The following is a 20,217-nucleotide window of genomic DNA, read 5'->3' on the forward strand; positions in this document are numbered from 1 at the left end:
CATATTCATCATTTTTTGCGCTTGATTAATCACATTCTTGTGATGAAGAATGTTCACCTCTCAATTTAACACACTGTCAGGGGTAAGCTACTGTGAATACAAACTTTGTGTTATGTTCTCATGAGTCATCTCACTGACTGTTGCTACATGTCACTGTTACTGAAGCAGGGCTCAATGACAGGACTCTGAACTGTGCAGTCAAAAGGGGATTTATATACAACACCAGTGAAATATTTACATATACAGAGCGACAGTGTTCTGGGGATTCCAAGAGAGGGTCAGGGAAACACACATCAAGCACCTCTTCGTAGAGTCCAGAACAAGATACACACACCCTCCAATCCAACACCGTGACCCACTCTCATTCTGGTCAGGTCCAGGGCGATCTATACAGGTAGATGGAAACAGAGGTCAGAAGAAGCACCAGGGAACACAGGGAAGTACAAACGCGAGCCAGGCTACACTAACAGAAGTAAGTACAACAATCCAGTGAGGAACACTCCTCCAACACGGCCTTAAATACTGTCAGGATCCATCAGCAATGATGAGCCGCAGGTGTGAGAATCAGAAGAACACAGAAGAACAGACGCCTCCCTGGTGAACATGGTAAGAGCAGCATGCCAGGGCAGCCACTGATGAACCATGACAGTACAAACACAGTTGTTGGTAAAGTCTGTTTGACCCACATGTGTGACCCACTCATATGCTACAGAAACGTATATATATATTTATATATATATGCTACTGATGCTGAAATATTGATAGATTCACTATGATTTTATTAGAAACCAAAAAGGGAATATAAATCACAACTTGAAGTTACAATAGAAGAAAATTAAGTGAAACACAAATGCTAGTAGGAATCATTCTACTGGAACTATAAGTATTAAAATTAAATTTAATAGCAACTGATCTAATAGTTCAGGTATTTTGCTATTACCACCCTTAATCTCACTGCTGCAAATGCATTCTCTGAAACCTAATCTCCAGAAGGCAACAATGGCTGAATGGCAGAACAACCTTGTCAACTTGAGAAAATCCTAACATCCTTGTGGGATTCACGCACATCCCTGTGCCAACTCATTAAAGTCAGCTTTTATATTTCTGGCTTCATTAAACCTCCTTCATGCCAAAAAGTTCAAATCATTAAAAAACATGAACACTTGTCTACGACATTAATAAGCAGGTCCAATTTATCTGAGACACGAACTGCCCAGAGTCCAAAATTTTAATCATTGTGGAAAGCAATACAAATGTGTTTGTCTTTTCAGAAGACACACATTGATACCCCACCAGTTGTCTTCTTAAGGTAGAAAAAAACACAGGCTTCAACAAGGTGGCAATTGCCAACAATCGATTTTATTTAATGCTTTTGAGAAAATGAAGAGCACCAGTCTACACACAGTAAAGCGTTCAAATCAAGAGCTGCACCTAATCGACTGGGTGGTGTAGATTTTCTTTGTAAATCATTCAAAGTGCTGGATACAGTTGTGACATATTTGCTCACTTTCCAAAATAGAAAAGAGAAATATTGGTCTAAGAGACTAAAAGAAATCCATTTAAAGAACAAGTAAAATGTGTAAAAAATATTGCACTGCATATTTGTTGTCTAAATGTCTGTTTCTGTTTATTTCTTTAGTGGAATGGGTTCAAGATCCTGTCAGTATCACCATAGTCTCTTCAGGCGGCACCAGTCTCTCTGAACGTCAGCTTAATCTTATATAAGCTCTTTATTGCTCAGCAGTGCTTTTTCTCTCCACAAATCTAAGGCACACTGTTATACCTGATAACAACTGATACTGTAGGTTGACCAGTTTGCAGACAACACGGACACATGTTGGACAGGCACATAGTGCCATCTGATGGATTAAAGAAAAAATGAAGCATTTGTGCTCTGTGGCTACAGTCTATTGTATCATATGCATGAAATTAAAGGTACAATCTGTCAAAAATTATTAACTCTACATTTATAAATAAAGCATTGGTAAGGAGAGGGAAGTCAACCCTGTAATGTCAAGGGTATCATATTTGTTATGAGTTTTTGTGAGTCTTAAAGACTCTTAAAGACTTAAAAGTGTGACTTCTAAGCAAGAAATTGCACAAAAATACTGGATTTAACAAAAATAGTGTAAATTAAAGCTCATATATGCAATATAAGCTCATATATGCACATTTATATTTATTTATTTATTACATTTTTCAGAAGGTTAATTCACAATCCTGTTTCAGAAAATGTGATTTTTTTTGGCAATTATTTCATGGTACAGTCTTTATATGGTTAAAATAATGCGGTGCACGTTTGCTATATCTCGCTAAATAGTTCTTATTACATTACTTGTTCCATTTGTTTTCATTGAAATATCTTGATTATGCAAAACACACACTCCTGCTGCTTTTTCATCATGTATTCGGTTGATTTACTGGGTGCTGCAAAATATTTAATATCAAATTTGTCACACTATGAAGCACTGACTAACTTAATAAAATCAAAATAAAATCAAGCTATGGGTGGCATACATGGATTTAATGCCAAACCTTTCACATCATTTAGTTTTTGGAACCTAATTTATTATGAGGCTGGAGATCATAAAGTACCACACTGAGACTCATTGTCTCTTCTTTTACAGTAAGAAATATGCAGTTTTCCCAAGTCACGGTATAAACATATACATAATAAATTAACATTAAGTTGGCCACTATGTGTTATAACTGTGATATTATGTCACTGTGTTTATGGTATGGATTTCAAAAATTAAAATACGCTGAGTTTGATAGTTGGTTTGACTGGGAGTAAAAAAGACCAGTGTCACACAACATTCAGACAAGGCAAAGGAGGGAAAATCCTTTATAGAACAAAAACAACAAGCACCTTCCTGTCATCAAAAATCTTTTACACCCTGTCACCTGCTGCTGAAATCCATGTAACTTTGAGTCAGGTGGCATCAATTTCCCTTTGTGTGGCACTACATTGTACTCGGTTGCACTTTGACAGAGATATTAATCAAGTGAACCTCACACATATATACATTATAGAATAGAAATGCTAAACGGACTGTAGTGTTCTAAAAATACAATAAAAATATTAATCACAAAAAAGAAATGCTAAACAATAAAATATTCACCTGACTGGAATTTGAAGAAAAACTTTCATAAAGCTCCATGACAGTTATATTCTGTTGTTTGTGCGTCACTCATGTTACGTGCTACAAATGGACACCCATATTTCTAAACTTGAAAAATTGCACAAATGCCCTGATGTATTACAATTTCAGAACTTTATTTTAGCTATGACACCATGCCATCAATGGTGTCAAGCTTCTGGGGATGCACAGCTTCACTCTGCTTCTTTTCCTGCTGCCTGCACTCTTGCTGGTAATCTTTGAGCACCTTCACTAGCTCGTCATGCCCAAATTGCATGGCATCATCGACCGGTAGATTCCCCCACCTGCAAGTGATGGAGAGGCAATTCATAAAACTATGGATGACAAAATCCAAGAGTATACAAACTGTGGTATTAACATCGTGTGCTGATAAATAATTGGAAAAGTTTAGTTGATGGAAAAAGGCTCTTTACAATGAAGTAGTATGACAGTACAGGGTTAATGTAATCAATTGATTATAATTAGAATTATATACAAGGTAGCTATCTCACCTGTCTTCTACAAATGGATCAACTTTGCAGGTTTCAGTGAGGAATTTTACTACATCCATGTGACCTAAGAATATAATTTTTAAAAAGCAAAAAAAGAAAATTGTCACCATTGACAAATTAATCTAGTAGCATCACAGAATTAGAAATGGAGAAGATAATCTGCTAAAATAAAAACAAACAACAATAAATATGTAATTACTAATTCCTTCTATTGCAATCCAGCTCAGAATGGCATTTAGGAATCTTTGCCTTTTCCCTTTTGGAAGAAAACTGCTGTTACTTCCATGTTAATCCTCTAAACAAATAGTTTGCTTACGAGGCTCTTTTCAAGAAAAATGTTACTGCTGTAGTCGCGGCAGCGGAGTATTAAATCTGTGCTGTGAATAAACTAACATTGCAACAGAAGACAAATAATCTACCATATGGTGCTCTGTAAGGGTTTATGAGCTGGTTCATTAGTGGCTTGTATAATGTGAGCCAGAGGTACTGAACCTCTACTGTTAATCATGAGAATAAACAAAGTGAAAACTTTGCACTAATTACTCATCAAAACAGCATCAAAACAAACGATTTAACAAGTTTAAGTATTTTTCTATCAGTCAGCGATGAAAAGAAATGACAGAGTAAACAGACGCCATTCTTTTAACTGAGAGAAGACAGTGGATAGGTAATAAAGGTTGTTTTTGTCTGCTATACTAACCAATCATCATTAAAACTGAAATCTGCAACTTTCTGCATCTGTTATCTTACAATTACACCAAGTTTTCTTAAACATCTATGACAAACTTTTGTGTTGTAGCAAAACTTTAAATGTATGTTGTTTGGATCAAAGTCATGATTAGTTTGATCTTAGATGATGACTTAAGCTAACTGCACTTGTTTTGAAGTCATTAATTTAAAAATAAATAAGTAAATAAAAAAATTACCGAATAAGTGTAAAATTAGCCTGAACTTATGAAGCTTACCCTCAGCTGCAGCAACATGAAGCGCTGTTCGAGAATCATAGTCTTTGAGGTCCATGTCCATGGAAGAAAGTGCAAATCTGCAAAACAAATCACTAACAGTCAGCTACTTTCAAGTGCTCCCTTATTCACAAGGGGTCGCCACAGCGGGTAGCCCTGCATGTTTGATTTGGCAGATTTTTTCACTAGCTGCCTTTACTGATGCAACCCCAAAGAGATTTGTATCTCCTCCCTGAAACAAATTGTGGATTCCACGCTTGTCTTATTAAAAAAAGAAAAAGAGAACTCTTATTGGTCTTATACTCTATGCTCTGATTCTGTACTAGGTATAAAAGGTCATTTTGTTCACTATACCTTACTAGTAATAAACATTGTTGAGGTAATTTGATCCAGGGCCTGTTTTAGACATTGTGAGGGAAATGTTTTCTAGAGGACAGACAAAATCAGGAGTCTCGATTATCTACCTTCTCAGTGCCGATACATCTCCACTGTAGGCAGCAAACAACAAGTTGAAAATAGACTTGTTCTGCAAAAACATCATAGAGCCATAAACATGGAGGCTTAGAGCACATATTACATACAGAACCAAACAAAATACGAGCAACTCACCCTGTCATCTCCATCCTGTCTGCGAGGGTCCTGTTTCTTTACAAAGTGCCTCAAGTTGTCGTAATTGTGAAAATTGAACACTGACACAAGTTCCTAAGAAAACAAAAACAGTATGATTTAATCTTTAGGGGGGGAACAAAAAAATTATTTATACTGTTTTGTTCTGTCAAAAAAAATAAAAATTAAAGATTATAAAACAGAATATAACAGCCACAGAATAAGTCAGGTTTATTAGACATTTTGCACTCTGTAAAGCAACTACAGACACATTCTGGGGGCATATTTATGGTATTAGTCAAAGCCAGGCTTCTGGCTTTAAGAGGATGTCGATAGTGTAATGACTGCAAGTTATTTATCAAACTAAACTGGTTATTACTGTAATCATCATCATCTTTAAAAAAATTAAAGCTTCTACCGTAAGGCCTGAAGTATTGCAGACTTCAGAGCCAATTTAAACACGAGAAAAATATCACAAAGGCCAGGATGTTCTACTTGCATTAAAAATTCAAATTAAAACATAAACGTAAAAAAACAAAAGATAAGTGGTCTAAATATAATAAAACAGAAACTGTTTTCTTGCCTGACAGAAGTGTATTCCTCGGACACTATTTCCAACCCTGTCCAGTGGAGGAGACCAGCACATCACTCCCATCACATTGGGGATCACCAACAGAATTGCACCGGATACTCCTGATTTTGCAGGCAAGCCCACCTGTGAGATGAGAACGAGAGGCTGAATGTGCCATTTGTTCTAGGTAATGAGATTATTGCTATTTTTGTTGTGACACAGTGAAGTGCTTGTTCCATCACATCCTGCTGTTACTCACATGAAAAGCCATCTGGCCGGAGAAGTCATACATGCCACAGGAGTGCATGAGGCTCAGGGTGTTTCGCACAGCCTCAGTACTCAGGACACGCTCGCCTGTAATTGGGCAAATTCCCCCATTGGCCAGAGTGGCAGCCATGATGCTTCCTGACTCACAGGTTACCTCAATGGAGCAAAGCTGAGAGGAATAGTCAGTTTATTATTGAAACTACTGAATCATTTTTCATAAATAAAAGGCTGCAAAAGACTCTTTTTATTGACATTTTACCTGGAAGTAGAAGTCAAGGGCATCGATCATATCTGCTCCCAGAGGAAAACACTGGTGAGTGAAATATTATCATCATGAGTATCTCATTGACCAAAGTAAGCAGACTATTTATCTGAAACTTGGCAATTTGGTTTCATGAAAATTAAATAATATAAAAACAATATTATAAATGTGGAATATGACTGCTGAGTACCTGATCAAAATATACATTTTATAATAGGTTAAAATGGATAAAAATACAGTATTTAGGTTTTTAATGTTAGCTTTTCCTTGTCATGTGTGTCATCTATTGAGTTTCTAACATGACCTCATGCGGACATTGCTTGAGTTGTCCAACATATTAAAAGTAATACAACCATTGCTAAGGAAAAATCAATAGTTCTTGGAGGTTTCTGGCTGGCTTCTGATTTGTGTCCTACAGGCCTTATTCACTTGATCCTTCATTGTCACCATGATTGTCACACATCATAAAATGGCAAACAAGTTAATGTCATTTGGTTAGTGGTAACTTGTCTGCAAACCTCAATGAGACACTCAGTTGATCAATTAGTCATTACTTTCATAATTAAATCATGGATGATTAATTTTGATTGTTTTTAATTACTAAAAGATAAGTACTATCAAGTTGAAATTTTTAAATTCAAATATGTGAGCTTTAGGAAATGTTTTTTCAACATGTACACAACTGCATGATCTAAACTGGTTAGACTCTATAATATTTCATCTAGAACAAAAAACAAAAATGAATTTTTGAAGTCTGAAATTTTAAACAGAGTTCCAAATGTTCTGAAACTGACCTTCTTCTCTTTCATGTAGTATCCGATGGCAAAATTTCTGTCGCCTGTTTCTTTTTCTGACTGGAACCTGAGACAAAGAAAGAGCAGAAATCAATATAAAAAAACATCAATAATGCAATAGGTAGTGGACTAAACCCATAACACAGTAAGTCACTCGTGTTTGTGCTAAACGGAGGCAAATAAATACAAAATACTTCAACTCTATTTTGAAATGCACTCACGTGGCATTGCTGAATCCTACATATTCTTGGCCAGCCATCTTTTTCACAAACTCCATAACCTGGAAAAAAAACATCTGTGCTTTTTCAGCATACCTCTGAGCACCAAAATAATAATCCTACATTTTTATATTCATGGTCTAAACAGAGTAGAAAACTGGAGGCACATTACTTACATAGTCAAACTTTTCTGCCTTATTTGAGTGAGGCTGAAAACAAGGAGAGTCGCTTGCTTGTGTAAAAACAAACAGTACTGAGTATAATTGCCACATTCACTCAGCTCCTGCATTCAGAAGCTGGTACTAATTGCACAGTATGAAAAAACACGAATGTGTTACTGATTGCATGATTTAGTATCCTATTATCAGCAGTAAGAGAAGAGCAGGTAATGATCATAAACCAGGTGGTCCAACTTTAAGGCAAACATTGAATATGCTATAGAACATCACAAATTTTCATGCAGTAAAACATCTGATGCATTAAGTTGTTTTTAAATTGAGTGCATAACTTGCTACTGCAAAGTACCATTGCTGCAAGAGTCTTACTCAACAGCAGGGTAAACACAGTTAGTTAGTGCATATTTTAATAGTAATTTCTTTATTTAAGATATTTGAGCTTCAAAAATATATAAAATCTGCAACTAACCTTTTGCTGCCACAGTCTTTCACTAAAAAGAGAGTGATAACTGTTCATCTGTCTACCTTGATAAGAGAGCTGATCAAAATGGCTCCAGCATTCACCATGGGATTATGGGGCTTATCTATGAGACGGGACAGTAAGATAAGACACAGGGTTGAAGACAAATTCTTTATGAAATAATAGTTTTGTACAAAGGACTTAAATCAATCTCTATAATATGTGAATCAACATAAGAGTTGTGGTCTGAAGTTTATATACACTTGTTATAGTAATTTGGGGATTTTAATGATTTCTTTGCACTGCTGTTTTTCCAGGGTAGAATGATTGTACAGCAAACATCTTCAATTACTTAAAAAAAAACAAGAATTGGGTACACAAGATTGCAATTATTGTGGATTTTCTCTAATTCAAACAACGTCAAAAGTATATATGCAGGTTCAAATACACATGCAGCCCCCACTCTTAACAAATTGCACCTCAACCAGATGCTTTTGGTCACCATCAACATGCTACTGGGAGGACTGGATTTTTGACCACTATTCTTAGCAGAGTTCAATGCTAGTGTTCAACCCAATGAGTGTCAAACAAATTCTTTTTATGCTGGCAAAAAGAGACTACAGTACCACTTGTAGCTTGCAGCTTACTAACAAAGCTAATAGGGCTTGGCGTTGTCAGGTTAAAAGGCATTGTAGAACCTTCAACAACAGTTACTTAAAAATTTTAATTTTGGCCTGTATGTATACTTTTTAGATTAGAGAAATTATATATATATATATATATATATATATATATATATATATATATATATATATATATATATATATATATATATATATATATATATATATATATATATATATATATAGAGAGAGAGAGAGAGAGAGAGAGAGAGAGAGAGTGAGTATATTCAAATTTGTGCACCGAATTCTTTTTTTAATAAAATATTTTCATATTTTTCAAAATAAAGCTGTACTATCATTCCACCTCTTCCAAAAGAAGAGGTCAAAGAAATCATTAAAATTCCTGAAATTACCACCAAACATACATGCTCATGATGGGTATATGTAAATTTCTGACCACGAGTGCATATTTTAAAAAAAGGGTCCTGACAAAATTCCTAATGTGCATGAAATATAATCTGAATAACAGAATAATATTTGTACCAAAAAAGTACTGCAAAAACACATTTACAAAATGTCTTTAAATGTATATTGTGTTACCAAATTTTTTTTTTTTTTAAAAAGGGCAACCAGTAAATATTTGTTCTTTTTTTTAACTGAAAAACAATTACAAACACTACCTTGTTACCAAAATAGCAACTAATCAGTTTATTACATTTCATTAGTTATTATTGGTGTAAAATTTGACTCGGTGGAACGGAAATGAAACTGGTTTCCTTTCTCAGAGAAGGAAATCAGTGTCAGTGACAGTTGTGAAGGACCTAAATTCTGTGTCAGAGTAACACAGCTAGATTTATTCCTTGATATTAAGCAGAAGAATAAAGAAACATTATGATAAAATTATTATGAGAATATAAATTCGGGTTTCATCTGGACGAAGACATTGTTCATCCAGTCAGTTTACCACTTATGCAGGAGTAAAAGGAAACTAAGATACATGTTATGTGCTGTGCTAGATGCCTCATAACTAGATTTCTTTGAACTTCAGGTGTCATTTCCGCGCACTGATTGCATTGATAGATTTTTATAATCCAATAGGAGGTAATGAGGCTTTACATACCTTCATCATCAAGTGAAAGCACATTGAACTTGAGTCCACTGGGCTCCATGCCAACATAGCGGTGAACCTTCTCAGTTTCTGACTCATGTACGGCAATGGCATACTGCAGGGGCTTCACACAGGACTGCAGGCAAAACGGCTGTTTGGTGTGGCCTACTGAGTGCCTGCAAAAAGAAAACAGAAAACAGACCTTTAGAGCCTACACAATCTTGAAAATAAAGTGACAGTCATACTGAATGTGCAGTATCACTTTAAAAAAAAGTATGAACTATGTTTAAGTAGAGACTGAGAGAACGCTCATTTATATTTGATCCACCTTCTGAAATCTGTAGCAAATGCACTGTGTATGAAGATTATAAGACTGGAACTAAAATTTATATTTTGATTATAGAAATGTGTATCAGTAAGTCGGTGACTCAAAATTGGACAAAAATAAAACAAAAGTACAGCAAAACATTAGGCTGATGTTCTGCAAATTTTTTTCACATCAAATTGTCTTACAAAGAATATGTCAAATCAAATAAATCTAGTTACACACTAGCCAAGAAGAATCTTTGTTCCCAGCTGTCATTCAGTGATAGCTGGGAAATCACAATCTAATGAGGAATCTCATAATATATGAATGAAATAGCTCTATGGATCTCTACAAATCTCATAAAAGACTCATTTAGATTATTCAAATGTTTAGTTCCTACCTCTGTCCGTCAACTGTACACAAAGACACACCCCATAGCTCTGGGCTGAATTTAGCCAGCTGGGGAATGTAGTCTGCAACCTGCAGTCACAATGACAAACACAGTTAAAGTTAAGACAGAAGTAATGCTCATTCAGAAGTAATTGTTAGAACTAATGTTAATGTAGTAGAAGAGATTCCTTATTTACTCATCAAGTATTATGTTTAATGTGTGCAGATATTGGGGCAGCAGGATGAATTAAGAGAAAGCTTTACGCAGCAAATAAACCATCATAGCATGGAAAACTAAATTAGGAAAAGTTTACCTTCCCATCACTTTGCTTCTGCACTTTTTCGTAGATTTCATTTATTTTCTGTACAAACAGGTCAAACTCAGGGATGATAAACTTCTTCCTGAAGGCCTGGATTAGCAGAACAATGTTTCCTCCTACACATCTGAGACAAAAACAGCATAATGCAGAATTACTCAAGAGCCCTAAATAAAAAGAAAATACTTTCATTGTGTGTGCGTGTGTGTGTTGTTTGTGTACCTGTTTAGACATCTTTGTGGAGACCAAAGAATGGAAGTTTACTATACTTGTTGGGACCAATAGCCCTTATGGGGACCAAAATCCCGGTCCCCACAAGTTTGAAGGCATTTTTGAGATTCAAAATGTGGTTTTAGTTAAAGAGATACAATTGGGTTATGGTTAGGTATTAAGAGAGTTTTGCTTAGTTTTCTTTTCATAAAGCTCTGGTGCATGGTCCGGTTAAGGGTTAGGGTTAGGCATTTATTTTTTATGGCTAGTGTTAGGGTAAGGGGCTAGGGAAAGAAAAGCATTATGTCAATTAGATGTCCCCACAAGGATATGAGTACACACACGAGTGTGTGTGTGTGTGGGTGTGCGTGTGTGTGCGTAGCCTCTAGAGTAAGTGGAAGCCAGCAGCTGTCAGTTTTCATTAAGTGTGAGAAGCTGTTCCTTTGATCAAAACAACAGTAAATAAAACTGACATGTCCTGACACCGATTTTCACACCTCCATGTTTGGGATGGATCTTGATGAAATGCATGTATTTAATTATGACATTACAATGTGTGTGAATTTATTACTGTATGAAAAATCTAACATTCTTAAGCTATACCTGTACGTATTTGCATTACATTATACAGTGTATCAGTTTTTCAATTTATTATTTATAAAGAAAAAAATTTGTATGCGCACAATTTGTGACACCAGAAGCCATAGCCTTAAAAATTGTATAAGATGTTGTCCATTTAGTTCCGACTTCTTCCACATTCTATAGTTCCGCCTTATCATTCTTAAACCTGTCTGAATGACTGAACATAAAATACGTGGAAGACAAAAGAAGAGAGAAACAATTACGCATAACATCACATACAACAAATCCTGTACTAAAATGGATTGTTAGTGGAAGGTCAGGCTAAAAATAGTTTGGTCTCATGCCTGCACCTGCTTCCTCATGCATGGAAAACAAAACACCATGGACTGTCACAGCTAAGATAGCCCTCTCTGAGGGATAGTGTAACGAAGATTAAGTCCCATAAAAAAACAACAATAATTGTGGGAGAAATGTAAAGTTAAATTTCCTGTCAACTGCCGCATTAGATCCATTTTTCTTGGCCACTGTTGCCCTTTAGAGTTTGCTAAAAGTTATTCTGTGTGCCATTTTCTTAACTTGATTTCTGACTTGCTAAACTGACACACAAATGACAAATCATGGGCTTATCCACAGACTGCATTGGTTTCACAGAGTGGCATAAGAAATAATATTAATAATAAAAAACAAAACACAATGAAATAACCAAAACAACAACAAAAACTAAACAAAGGGAGCAAAACTATATCTCCAGCAGCCGCAGGACTAACAGTTAAATGTCAGCACTTACTGGCAGTTCACCGCGAGGGTCGGCGTACTGAGTGTAAATAACCCTAATGCAATGAAACTTAGCCTCATTTGATTTGTAGTGATCAAAGACATAAAGCGTTTACCAGCAATGTAAACCATTTTTCCAAATTGAATCACACTCTGTAGACAGAGGCAGCTGTGGCTCAGGCTCGCTGTCCAATAACCACAGGGTTACTGATCTGATCTCTGTGTCCTAATTGTAAAATGCTTTGTTTATTAAGTTAAAAAAGTGCACACATTTCCAGCTAGACCATGGGTATTAAACTTAAGGCCCAGGGGCCAGAATTGGCATAATGGACAGCTTTGGAAAATGTGAAGGCGTTATAGATTTTTGTATTTTTAAATGTATTTTAATAGGTTTTGCAGCATTTTATGCTTTTAAAGACCTTCCCCGTCACAATCTATATTACAGCACAGTAATTAAAAAATATATGAGTATTTAAATAAGAGAAAAGTTCTTGTTTTTTAATACTGACTTTACAGTGAATCCACAAGAAAAGAGCATTCTCTGTGAATTAAGAGAAACTTTCTGTTTTGTTATTGCAGGACAATCTGAGCAATTAGCTACCAGAAATTCTTGTTTCCTGTCTTGTGAAAGATTTATTTCAATTATTTCATCTACTACATCACCATTACTATATCATATGGAAAATCTAGGACTTACTGTGTAATTCCACTTTTTTCTGACATTATTCTCAGAGATTAAATGTGTGGTTAAACTTTTTTTTTACATCGTTAGAAAAGAGAATTTCAATGGTTAGGCCTACTTAAAATCAAAGTGATATAAAATAATTATCTAGACTTTCCTCTATCTTCTACTGGTTGGACTTCAGTAGAAGATAGAGGTTGTCTTTTAAACAGTTTGCATTTGTAAAATTTACAAGATATGGGGGTTATCATGGTCTACTACAGTGGAGTTGACTGTTCTCTTGTCAGTAGGAAAGGCACAGGCTTTCTAATCACAGTAAAATTTCTGTTATATTCATAACGCCCTGGCAGTAAACCTGTATATACAAGACCATGGCCCCCAAATTGCTCCAGAACCAAATTGCAGGAAAATACAAAAAAAAATCTTTAATTAAATTAAGTTTTGGTCAGACTGGATTCTTTTTAGTTTAATTAAAGCATGATTAACTGACTCATTTCCCAATCATTTTGAACTGCCTGTGTGCTTTAGAGGTGCTATTGACATACATTTTCTTAGCCTTGAGAAACCGCTTGACTTGGTTGCCTCATGTCACCTGTGGAAAAGGTCTTTGTCCATCATCACCTCGCCAACAGATTCCTTCACGGCCTCTCTGAGCTTTTCCATGCAGTCTTTAAGGCGAGGATCGGATGGGTGAAGGCCATTTTTTTTCAGTGCCTGCAAATAAGAAGTTGTCAGCATTAATGTCATTGCACACAGTATGTACAATAAATAGGATAGGATATATTCAGTAGCAACAGTGCATATAAAGTAATGTACAGATGATGTCTGCTTACTGCTGTAAAGTATGAGATGGGCACTTGCTCTTTTCCCTCTGTGATGGTGTAGAAAAGCATGTTTTCCACTCCGGAACCAGATGGCTTTGAATGCATATTCCTGGTGAAGTGAAGAGCACACTCTTGAAAAGAGGAAAACAATCAAAAGAAGTGTTGGATTCCCTTAAAAAAAACAACAACAACAAATAAAAGACAAGATTGCTTTTATAGCCTACACATGCTGCACACACAGACATAACCACCTATATGGAGGTCCATATGGTGACTGTTCTCTTCCTCCTATAGTTTCTCTGTGCCCATAACACAGAAAACAACTGCTCATGCACAAATAATTATATACCAGCATATGGCAGATAATAGTTAATGGTGTGGAGGCGTTCTGTTTAAACGAATTCACACCAGTAAGAAGGTGCTGATTCTCACCAGTTTAGCACACACATACTTACATTTTCAGATGCAAACGATCTCGTAGTGCAGGGGATCGTCTCTGAAACTGAGTTATTGATTTCGTGCCCAAACAGCATGCTGGTTGCACGATGAAAACCTTCTTCGCCACATCTGTACTTTTGACCATCAGTTGAGCAGAGTTTGACAGGCGCAGCGCGTTCAGGAAATGCATGGCTGCGACAAACGGCATAATAAAGCCTTCGCGATAGTTCGTTCACGATGAAATCAACACAGATAACCTTGCTGTTATTTTCTGAGCTGGACGCCAGCTGATCGTGCGAGGTCGTTGACTTACCAGCTTTAGCCTGAAGTTGAAGTTTTGTTACCTTCATGTGTCATCGGAAAGGTGGGACTTTTTTGTTTTTACAAGCCCTTTACAAGTACAGTTCATTTACTTGAAAAAAAAAAAAACATTTAACTTAAAATATATAGAGATCTCGACTACTTAAACAGCACAACAAGAAACAGGTTTATATTATTAAAACAGCCTAGAATGTGTCACAACCCACAACCCCACAAATACTCGTTTGAAGCGTGGTTAAAGTTTTACAAGGAGCATTTGAAAGCAGCAGAGTCTGCACAGGAGCCGGTCAGAAGCTAGAAATAAATTTCCCAATCTGAAACTCCAAAGCTGTTGGAGTATTAAAACGCGCATAAGAAAGAAATATTAATATTTTACGCATTACTTAACTGCTTTTGCTACATTATGGAAAAAAAATCTAATGTTTATAGTACGGCAATTTTAAGCACTTTAGTTCTCAAACTTTCATGCGATGTCTTAGCACCCCCTGGTGGATTTTCCAGTCAGTAGGTTTGAATGTAATGTGGTGTACATTTATAGTTGGGTAGCAATGTGCCAGAATACTGAACCCAGTTCTGGCGAAACATAGTTTTTTTGTTTTCTTGTTTCTTCTAGTGGTTCAGATGACTCACTCTATCTGCTTCTTTGCATTAAAAAACATAAAACAGTAATAATGTCCCTCCATCATGGTAATTAATTCCATCTCTGTCAGTTGAAAATGCCCCGGAGCTACTGAACTGCATTTAGAAAGTATACAAAATAGTGTAAAATAATGTTTAAAGATCCAACAATAATACAGTCATACACAACTTAAAAACATGACAATCACACACATACAGTGCATGAGTCTTCATATGTGCATATTTCTTCTCATTTAACTGCCGTGTTCATGTAGCTCAGCCTGTAGACATTGTTTCAGAGCAAAGCTTTATTTATTTTCTTTCTGTATGCAGCCCGTTCTCACTCCCGTTTCAGCAGCATGCCCATCCTTGCATTCTGACAAACACAGTTTCTTAATATTAAAATGTTCTTTATTTAGGCTTCCATGGTGAACAACATCCATAACAAGAACCTTAAATAATAGCGTTAAAACACCCAACAAACAGAATAATATGCATACAGTAAACTGTATGAGTATTTTTGTGTTGTCTAGAAGTGTCAAAGAGACATTACAGAGGAAAAAGACTTTTCTATGGTATACACTTATAAATATAATAACAGTCATTTCTAAAGTTGTCGTATTATCATCGCATGGCCAACTCTGATAAGGAAAATAGATCAAGAAAAAAAAACTTTTTTAATGTCAGCCTCCTTATTGCGTCAAAATGACATAAAGTAGGTCATCCCAAATCAGACGCTCTTTGAAGGACGTGGAAGCACGATCTTCAGTGCAATATCAACTACAAAGGAAGGCATGTAAGAGAGGGGGATCCAGACAAGCTTGGCATCCCAGCCAGCACTGTATCTGGTGCGAGGGTAGGCAGCAGAGAGAGCGTGCTCCATGCAGTTGGTCACTTTAGTGAGGTCAGAGTCGCAGACGGCATTCATGATCAAACGCTGTATATTGACATCTTAAAAAGAGAATTATGTATCGTGACCAGATAGTAATTTGTGATTTTTTTTAAGCCACAGTAAACTTGCAATTTCCAAGAATCCTTCATTCTTATCTGATGTTCAATGATTTATTTTTATACTTCATTTTTTTAAAAGCACACAAACATATTTTTGGATTAAAATGTTATGTATGAATCTTGGAAGTCACTTCTCAATAGGTGACTTTTTATATCTAAAATTAGCAGTTACATTTCATTCCTAGTGTATCAAAGCAAAAAACAAAAAACAAGTAAAAAAAAAAAATCAGTATGAATGTGATACAATTGACCTATTCTGCATCAATAAAATGCTTCAGATGATCCACGGCCCATTGTACTTACATTTATCAAGGTATTTGTCTCCATAGCTGGCCTTTACTTCAGGGCTGAGTTGGTTCCACAGGCGATGGAGCTCCCTCTCAATGGGTTCGAGGCTCGTTACTGCAGTCTTGAAAAACCCGGGCTCAACGATACACACCTTAATTCCAAAGTAGTGGATGTCTCTCCTGGAAACACAGATATGCTCTGTGTGTTGCTTTTTCATAGCAATAACAAAACCTCATCTAATTTTGAGCACCACTTTCTAACAGGTCACCATTCACACATGTCCTGCTTTATATCTGCTTTACAGTTTATTTGTGAGATATTAATAAAAATATTTGGATTGGTAGATCATGAAAGGCTAATCAAATTGCCAAATGGATTGGCCATCTGCATTTAAGCCAACAAATGAGTCTAAAAATCTCTACTTGTCATTAGTATTCCCTTACAGTGCGGGCTTTCTTGATTTTCTGAGAGTGCAAATGAGTTCTTATCAATTGTTTATAACTGATACATTGTATTCTATCACTATCAAATACTATTGAATGAACTACTGAATATTAGTAAAGTCTTGAGTTTCCACTTACCAACTAATATTCAGGTTTATAGATTTAGATGGTTTCAGTGCTAGCTCTATAACACAGGCTGCAAGCTTTTCATTGTCATTAACGAAAACATAATCAACTACCTGGCAGAAAAAGAGAGTTAATGTAGCTATGTGAGTCAGTGGGGGCGACAAACATTTCCCCCCGTTTGGCCTCAGAACCAAAAATCCTTCTCTGAGGCACGCTGTGGCCAAATTAGGTCTATTTGTACAATTTTTTAGATGGTGTGCATTTTTAGTGCACTCTGTAATTTACTGATGGTCTTTTTTATCACTGAAAATGTAATAAAACTGTATCACCCATACTAACTTTCTAATTATGATACACTGTCTGTCTTTCTAAATAAGAAGAAAGTACCAACTGGGTCCTTAAGCTAATATATATGGTTGCAGCAGCCCTTTAAATGAGTCTTACCTGAGGCAGTCAGAGAAAGATTCTACTGCAAACTTGGAAATGCAGTATCCACCACCATTTGCTGCCACTCTACCAAGCACTGATGCTACATTTACAATACGACCACGAGCCTGTTTGATGAGGGGCAGGAAGGTCATTGTCATGGCAATCACTCCATTCATGTTTACTTTCAGTGTGCTGTGGAAATCCTCCACTTTCATCCACTCGGATGGACCCATGGGTAATGAACGTCCAGCATTGTTCACAAGACCCCAAAGTCCTACAAAGCAAATAAAAAGACAAAACAAGGAAAACATGATGTTGTGTTTTGTTTACAGGCTTGCCTTGTGTGATCTAATAATGTCCTACAATCGTATATGTAACTGTAGGAAATCATCTCTCACCCTTATCGCCAACCTCTTGCTTGGTCCACTCCATTGCTTTTTCAATGCTATCCTGACTGGTCACATCCAGCAGGACAGTCTTCAGATAAGGCCCTGCCACTCTTTTCAGATCATCAGCTCCCTTTTCTGTGAGACAGCCAGCTAGTACACAGAAACCTTTACGATCCAGTTTCTTACACAGCAGGTTTCCAAACCCCGTGTCACAGCCAGTAACAAAGACATACTTATTTTTGAAATCCTCAATCTCCAAGCTGTCTCTGTAGAGCCACCCGACAATCCACAACACAATGAAGGTAGCAGAGATGTATAACCAAGCATTTTCCCTAAAAGAGATCAAATAATATGTAATAAGAATGTTAAGTATTTGACTGTCACATCTGCATCTGTGAGTATGGTAAGGTATGACTACAGCTAGCAAAGAAATCAAGAAGTCAAAGTTTAGTTTTGGTATTTCTTACCCTAAAAGGTCATACACAAACTGTGTATCCATGATGACTTCAGGACTAGAAGTAGTTTTTCAGTCACTGTGAGAACTTGATGCCTGCTGAAATAACATGTTAGTATGTACTGACATGAGAAGCTCTCAAATACAGTTTTCAGAGAAGAGAATGTAAATCAGAAATACATTGATACGTTTCAGGAATGTTGCAAAACCGATTTTGTCTCAATTCCACAATAATTAGGTTTTTATTGAAGCTTTATATTGTTTTATTTCATCTTTTTGACAGCTATTTGACACAATGAATTTGTTCAGTGAGAGCCATAATTGAAGGGTGCCCCTAATGCAAAACTGCTTTGGCTGCTCTGGGCACGTGATAAATCTTTGAATAATACTCTTAAGGAAGAAAGAAAAGGCATTTGTGATGGAGTAAAACCCAGTGAGGGGGGGGGGGGCGAAGACATGTTTTTGAAGCATAATTTTAATACCCGTAACGGATCTGCTTGGGATTGCTGACAACTAATTAGTCTGCAGGCTTATAATTGTAACAAAAAAACTTCTGTGGCTTAAGGTATCCAAAATATTTATTGTGTGGAAAAACTAATACTTGTTAAAATCTTGTTACATTTGGGATAAATTAAGTTAGCAAGTAGAGTTATAATTACATTTTCTGAACCAGAACACTCTCTCAGAAAGAGAGAGATGTCAGTGCAAGGTTTATGCTACAGCTGCCCTAAATTAACAATATTGGTAATTACCAAATTGATTTCTTATGTTTCTGTAATCGTTAATCCACCAGTGTGTACAAGCTCTTTCACCGTAATGATATTTTTAATGCTAGAATATAATTATTTTGGTTATCCACAAATGTTCAAATTTGCTGTTTTACAAAAAAGCAGAAAAAAATAATAAACCACATTATTATTTTTGATGCCAAATTACAGTAATTTTCCAACTGAATGCTAAATGCTTGATTAATTTTGTGACTTCTCAGAGACTTCTCTAGTGTTCCATTTCAAATTTGGGTACAAAAACATGAAATCAGTTTGCTATTAGCCTAATAGCAAATGACAACGTATTTTTTTGTTTTTAACTGGTTTTTGACAGATTTCTAAAATATGTTTTCTTGTTTTTTATGACATGTGGTTTACTAAATTTGTTAATAACTGTTTAAATCTCAATCAGTGTAAATTTATAATCAGATAAAACTCAAAAGTCCATTTCTGCATATCTTGAGTTTTTAATATTCACATTTAAACTAATTACTTTCTTTGATTAAACTGAAGTGGTGAGTAAAACACAAAACTGTGTTGTCCTACCTTTTTATCTTTTGGGAAGTGATGGAGCTCCACACGTTGTCGCTCCTCTTCCCGTTCCCTTTCTGGTTATTCTCCAGTCTTACTTCAGCTGGTTGGACAGAAGCTTTATCCCTGTTGTTTATCCCTTTAGACTAGCCCGCTATTGGTAATCCAGCAACGCGTAACCATTTGGTTGGTGTGTTTAAAAAAAGGTGGTGGGAATGAAACAAACAAAAACCCTTTTCTGTGACGTGCACTTGGATTTCAAGATCTTTTTAAAGACATTTTAACATGTTACGTCACGTCCTTTCTAATGGTGCACCACAAAGTGTATACAGTATATATTTTCAAAGACTGAAGGTTCCTAGTTTATAGCGGCATGAATACTTTGTGTTTTAAGAGTATTTATACAAATTGTGATAATCCTGTAGGACCAAGCATGAGTACAATCTGTGACTGCCTCAGTTCACCTGACAGTTATATCAGTAATAAAGCTCATACAGTACTCTTTTAACAGTCTCTATGACCTGTGCAATTTTTGGGCCGGTGGAAAAAGAACAAATACATCCAACCTTTTTTTTTTACATTAAAATTAGATTAAGAGCAGTCTCGTGTGGCAAATT

At 36.0% G+C, this 20,217-nt stretch overlaps 2 protein-coding genes across 2 annotated transcripts; both read right to left on the reverse strand.

Annotated features, from left to right (window-relative positions):
* Positions 1 to 962: 962 nt before the first annotated feature.
* Positions 963 to 14,524, reverse strand: gls2b (glutaminase 2b (liver, mitochondrial)). The gene is made up of 18 exons (XM_084929399.1): positions 14,241 to 14,524; positions 13,795 to 13,894; positions 13,554 to 13,675; positions 10,711 to 10,840; positions 10,407 to 10,486; positions 9,712 to 9,875; positions 8,034 to 8,092; positions 7,509 to 7,541; positions 7,336 to 7,394; positions 7,115 to 7,181; positions 6,318 to 6,368; positions 6,051 to 6,227; positions 5,804 to 5,935; positions 5,224 to 5,316; positions 5,079 to 5,140; positions 4,618 to 4,694; positions 3,653 to 3,716; positions 963 to 3,445 (listed from the first exon to the last, which is right to left on the reverse strand). The coding sequence occupies exons 1-18, from the start codon at positions 14,429 to 14,431 to the stop codon at positions 3,286 to 3,288; spliced, it is 1,821 nt and encodes a 606-aa protein (XP_084785525.1). The 5' UTR covers positions 14,432 to 14,524; the 3' UTR covers positions 963 to 3,285.
* Positions 14,525 to 15,588: 1,064 nt separating this feature from the next.
* Positions 15,589 to 19,974, reverse strand: rdh5 (retinol dehydrogenase 5 (11-cis/9-cis)). The gene is made up of 6 exons (XM_084929400.1): positions 19,616 to 19,974; positions 18,316 to 18,401; positions 17,858 to 18,180; positions 17,475 to 17,733; positions 16,477 to 16,640; positions 15,589 to 16,113 (listed from the first exon to the last, which is right to left on the reverse strand). Exons 2-6 carry the CDS (start codon positions 18,345 to 18,347, stop codon positions 15,893 to 15,895), a joined length of 999 nt encoding a protein of 332 aa, XP_084785526.1. The 5' UTR covers positions 18,348 to 18,401; positions 19,616 to 19,974; the 3' UTR covers positions 15,589 to 15,892.
* Between the last annotated feature and the right edge of the window lie 243 nt (positions 19,975 to 20,217).

Source organism: Perissodus microlepis, chromosome 5, assembly GCF_051167445.1.
Source record: "Perissodus microlepis isolate ML-2025 ecotype Zambia chromosome 5, ASM5116744v1, whole genome shotgun sequence".
Lineage (NCBI taxonomy): Eukaryota > Metazoa > Chordata > Actinopteri > Cichliformes > Cichlidae > Perissodus > Perissodus microlepis.

Bases quoted from the DNA above. Each gene is read 5' to 3' on its own strand.
- gls2b (XM_084929399.1), bottom strand. From the start codon at position 14,431: ATGCCGTTTGTCGCAGCCATGCATTTCCTGAACGCGCTGCGCCTGTCA. The intron at 7,542-8,033 runs GTAGACAGATGA...CCTTGTTTTCAG, and splicing joins TGATCAGCTCTCTTATCAAG to CCTCACTCAAATAAGGCAGA. The intron at 4,695-5,078 runs GTAGATAATCGA...TTTGTTTTGCAG, and splicing joins GATGTATCGGCACTGAGAAG to ATTTGCACTTTCTTCCATGG.
- rdh5 (XM_084929400.1), bottom strand. From the start codon at position 18,347: ATGGATACACAGTTTGTGTATGACCTTTTAGG. The intron at 17,734-17,857 runs GTGAGAGATGAT...TTTGCTTTGTAG, and splicing joins GCAAGAGGTTGGCGATAAGG to GACTTTGGGGTCTTGTGAAC. The intron at 16,114-16,476 runs GTAAGTACAATG...TCTCTTTTTAAG, and splicing joins AGACAAATACCTTGATAAAT to ATGTCAATATACAGCGTTTG.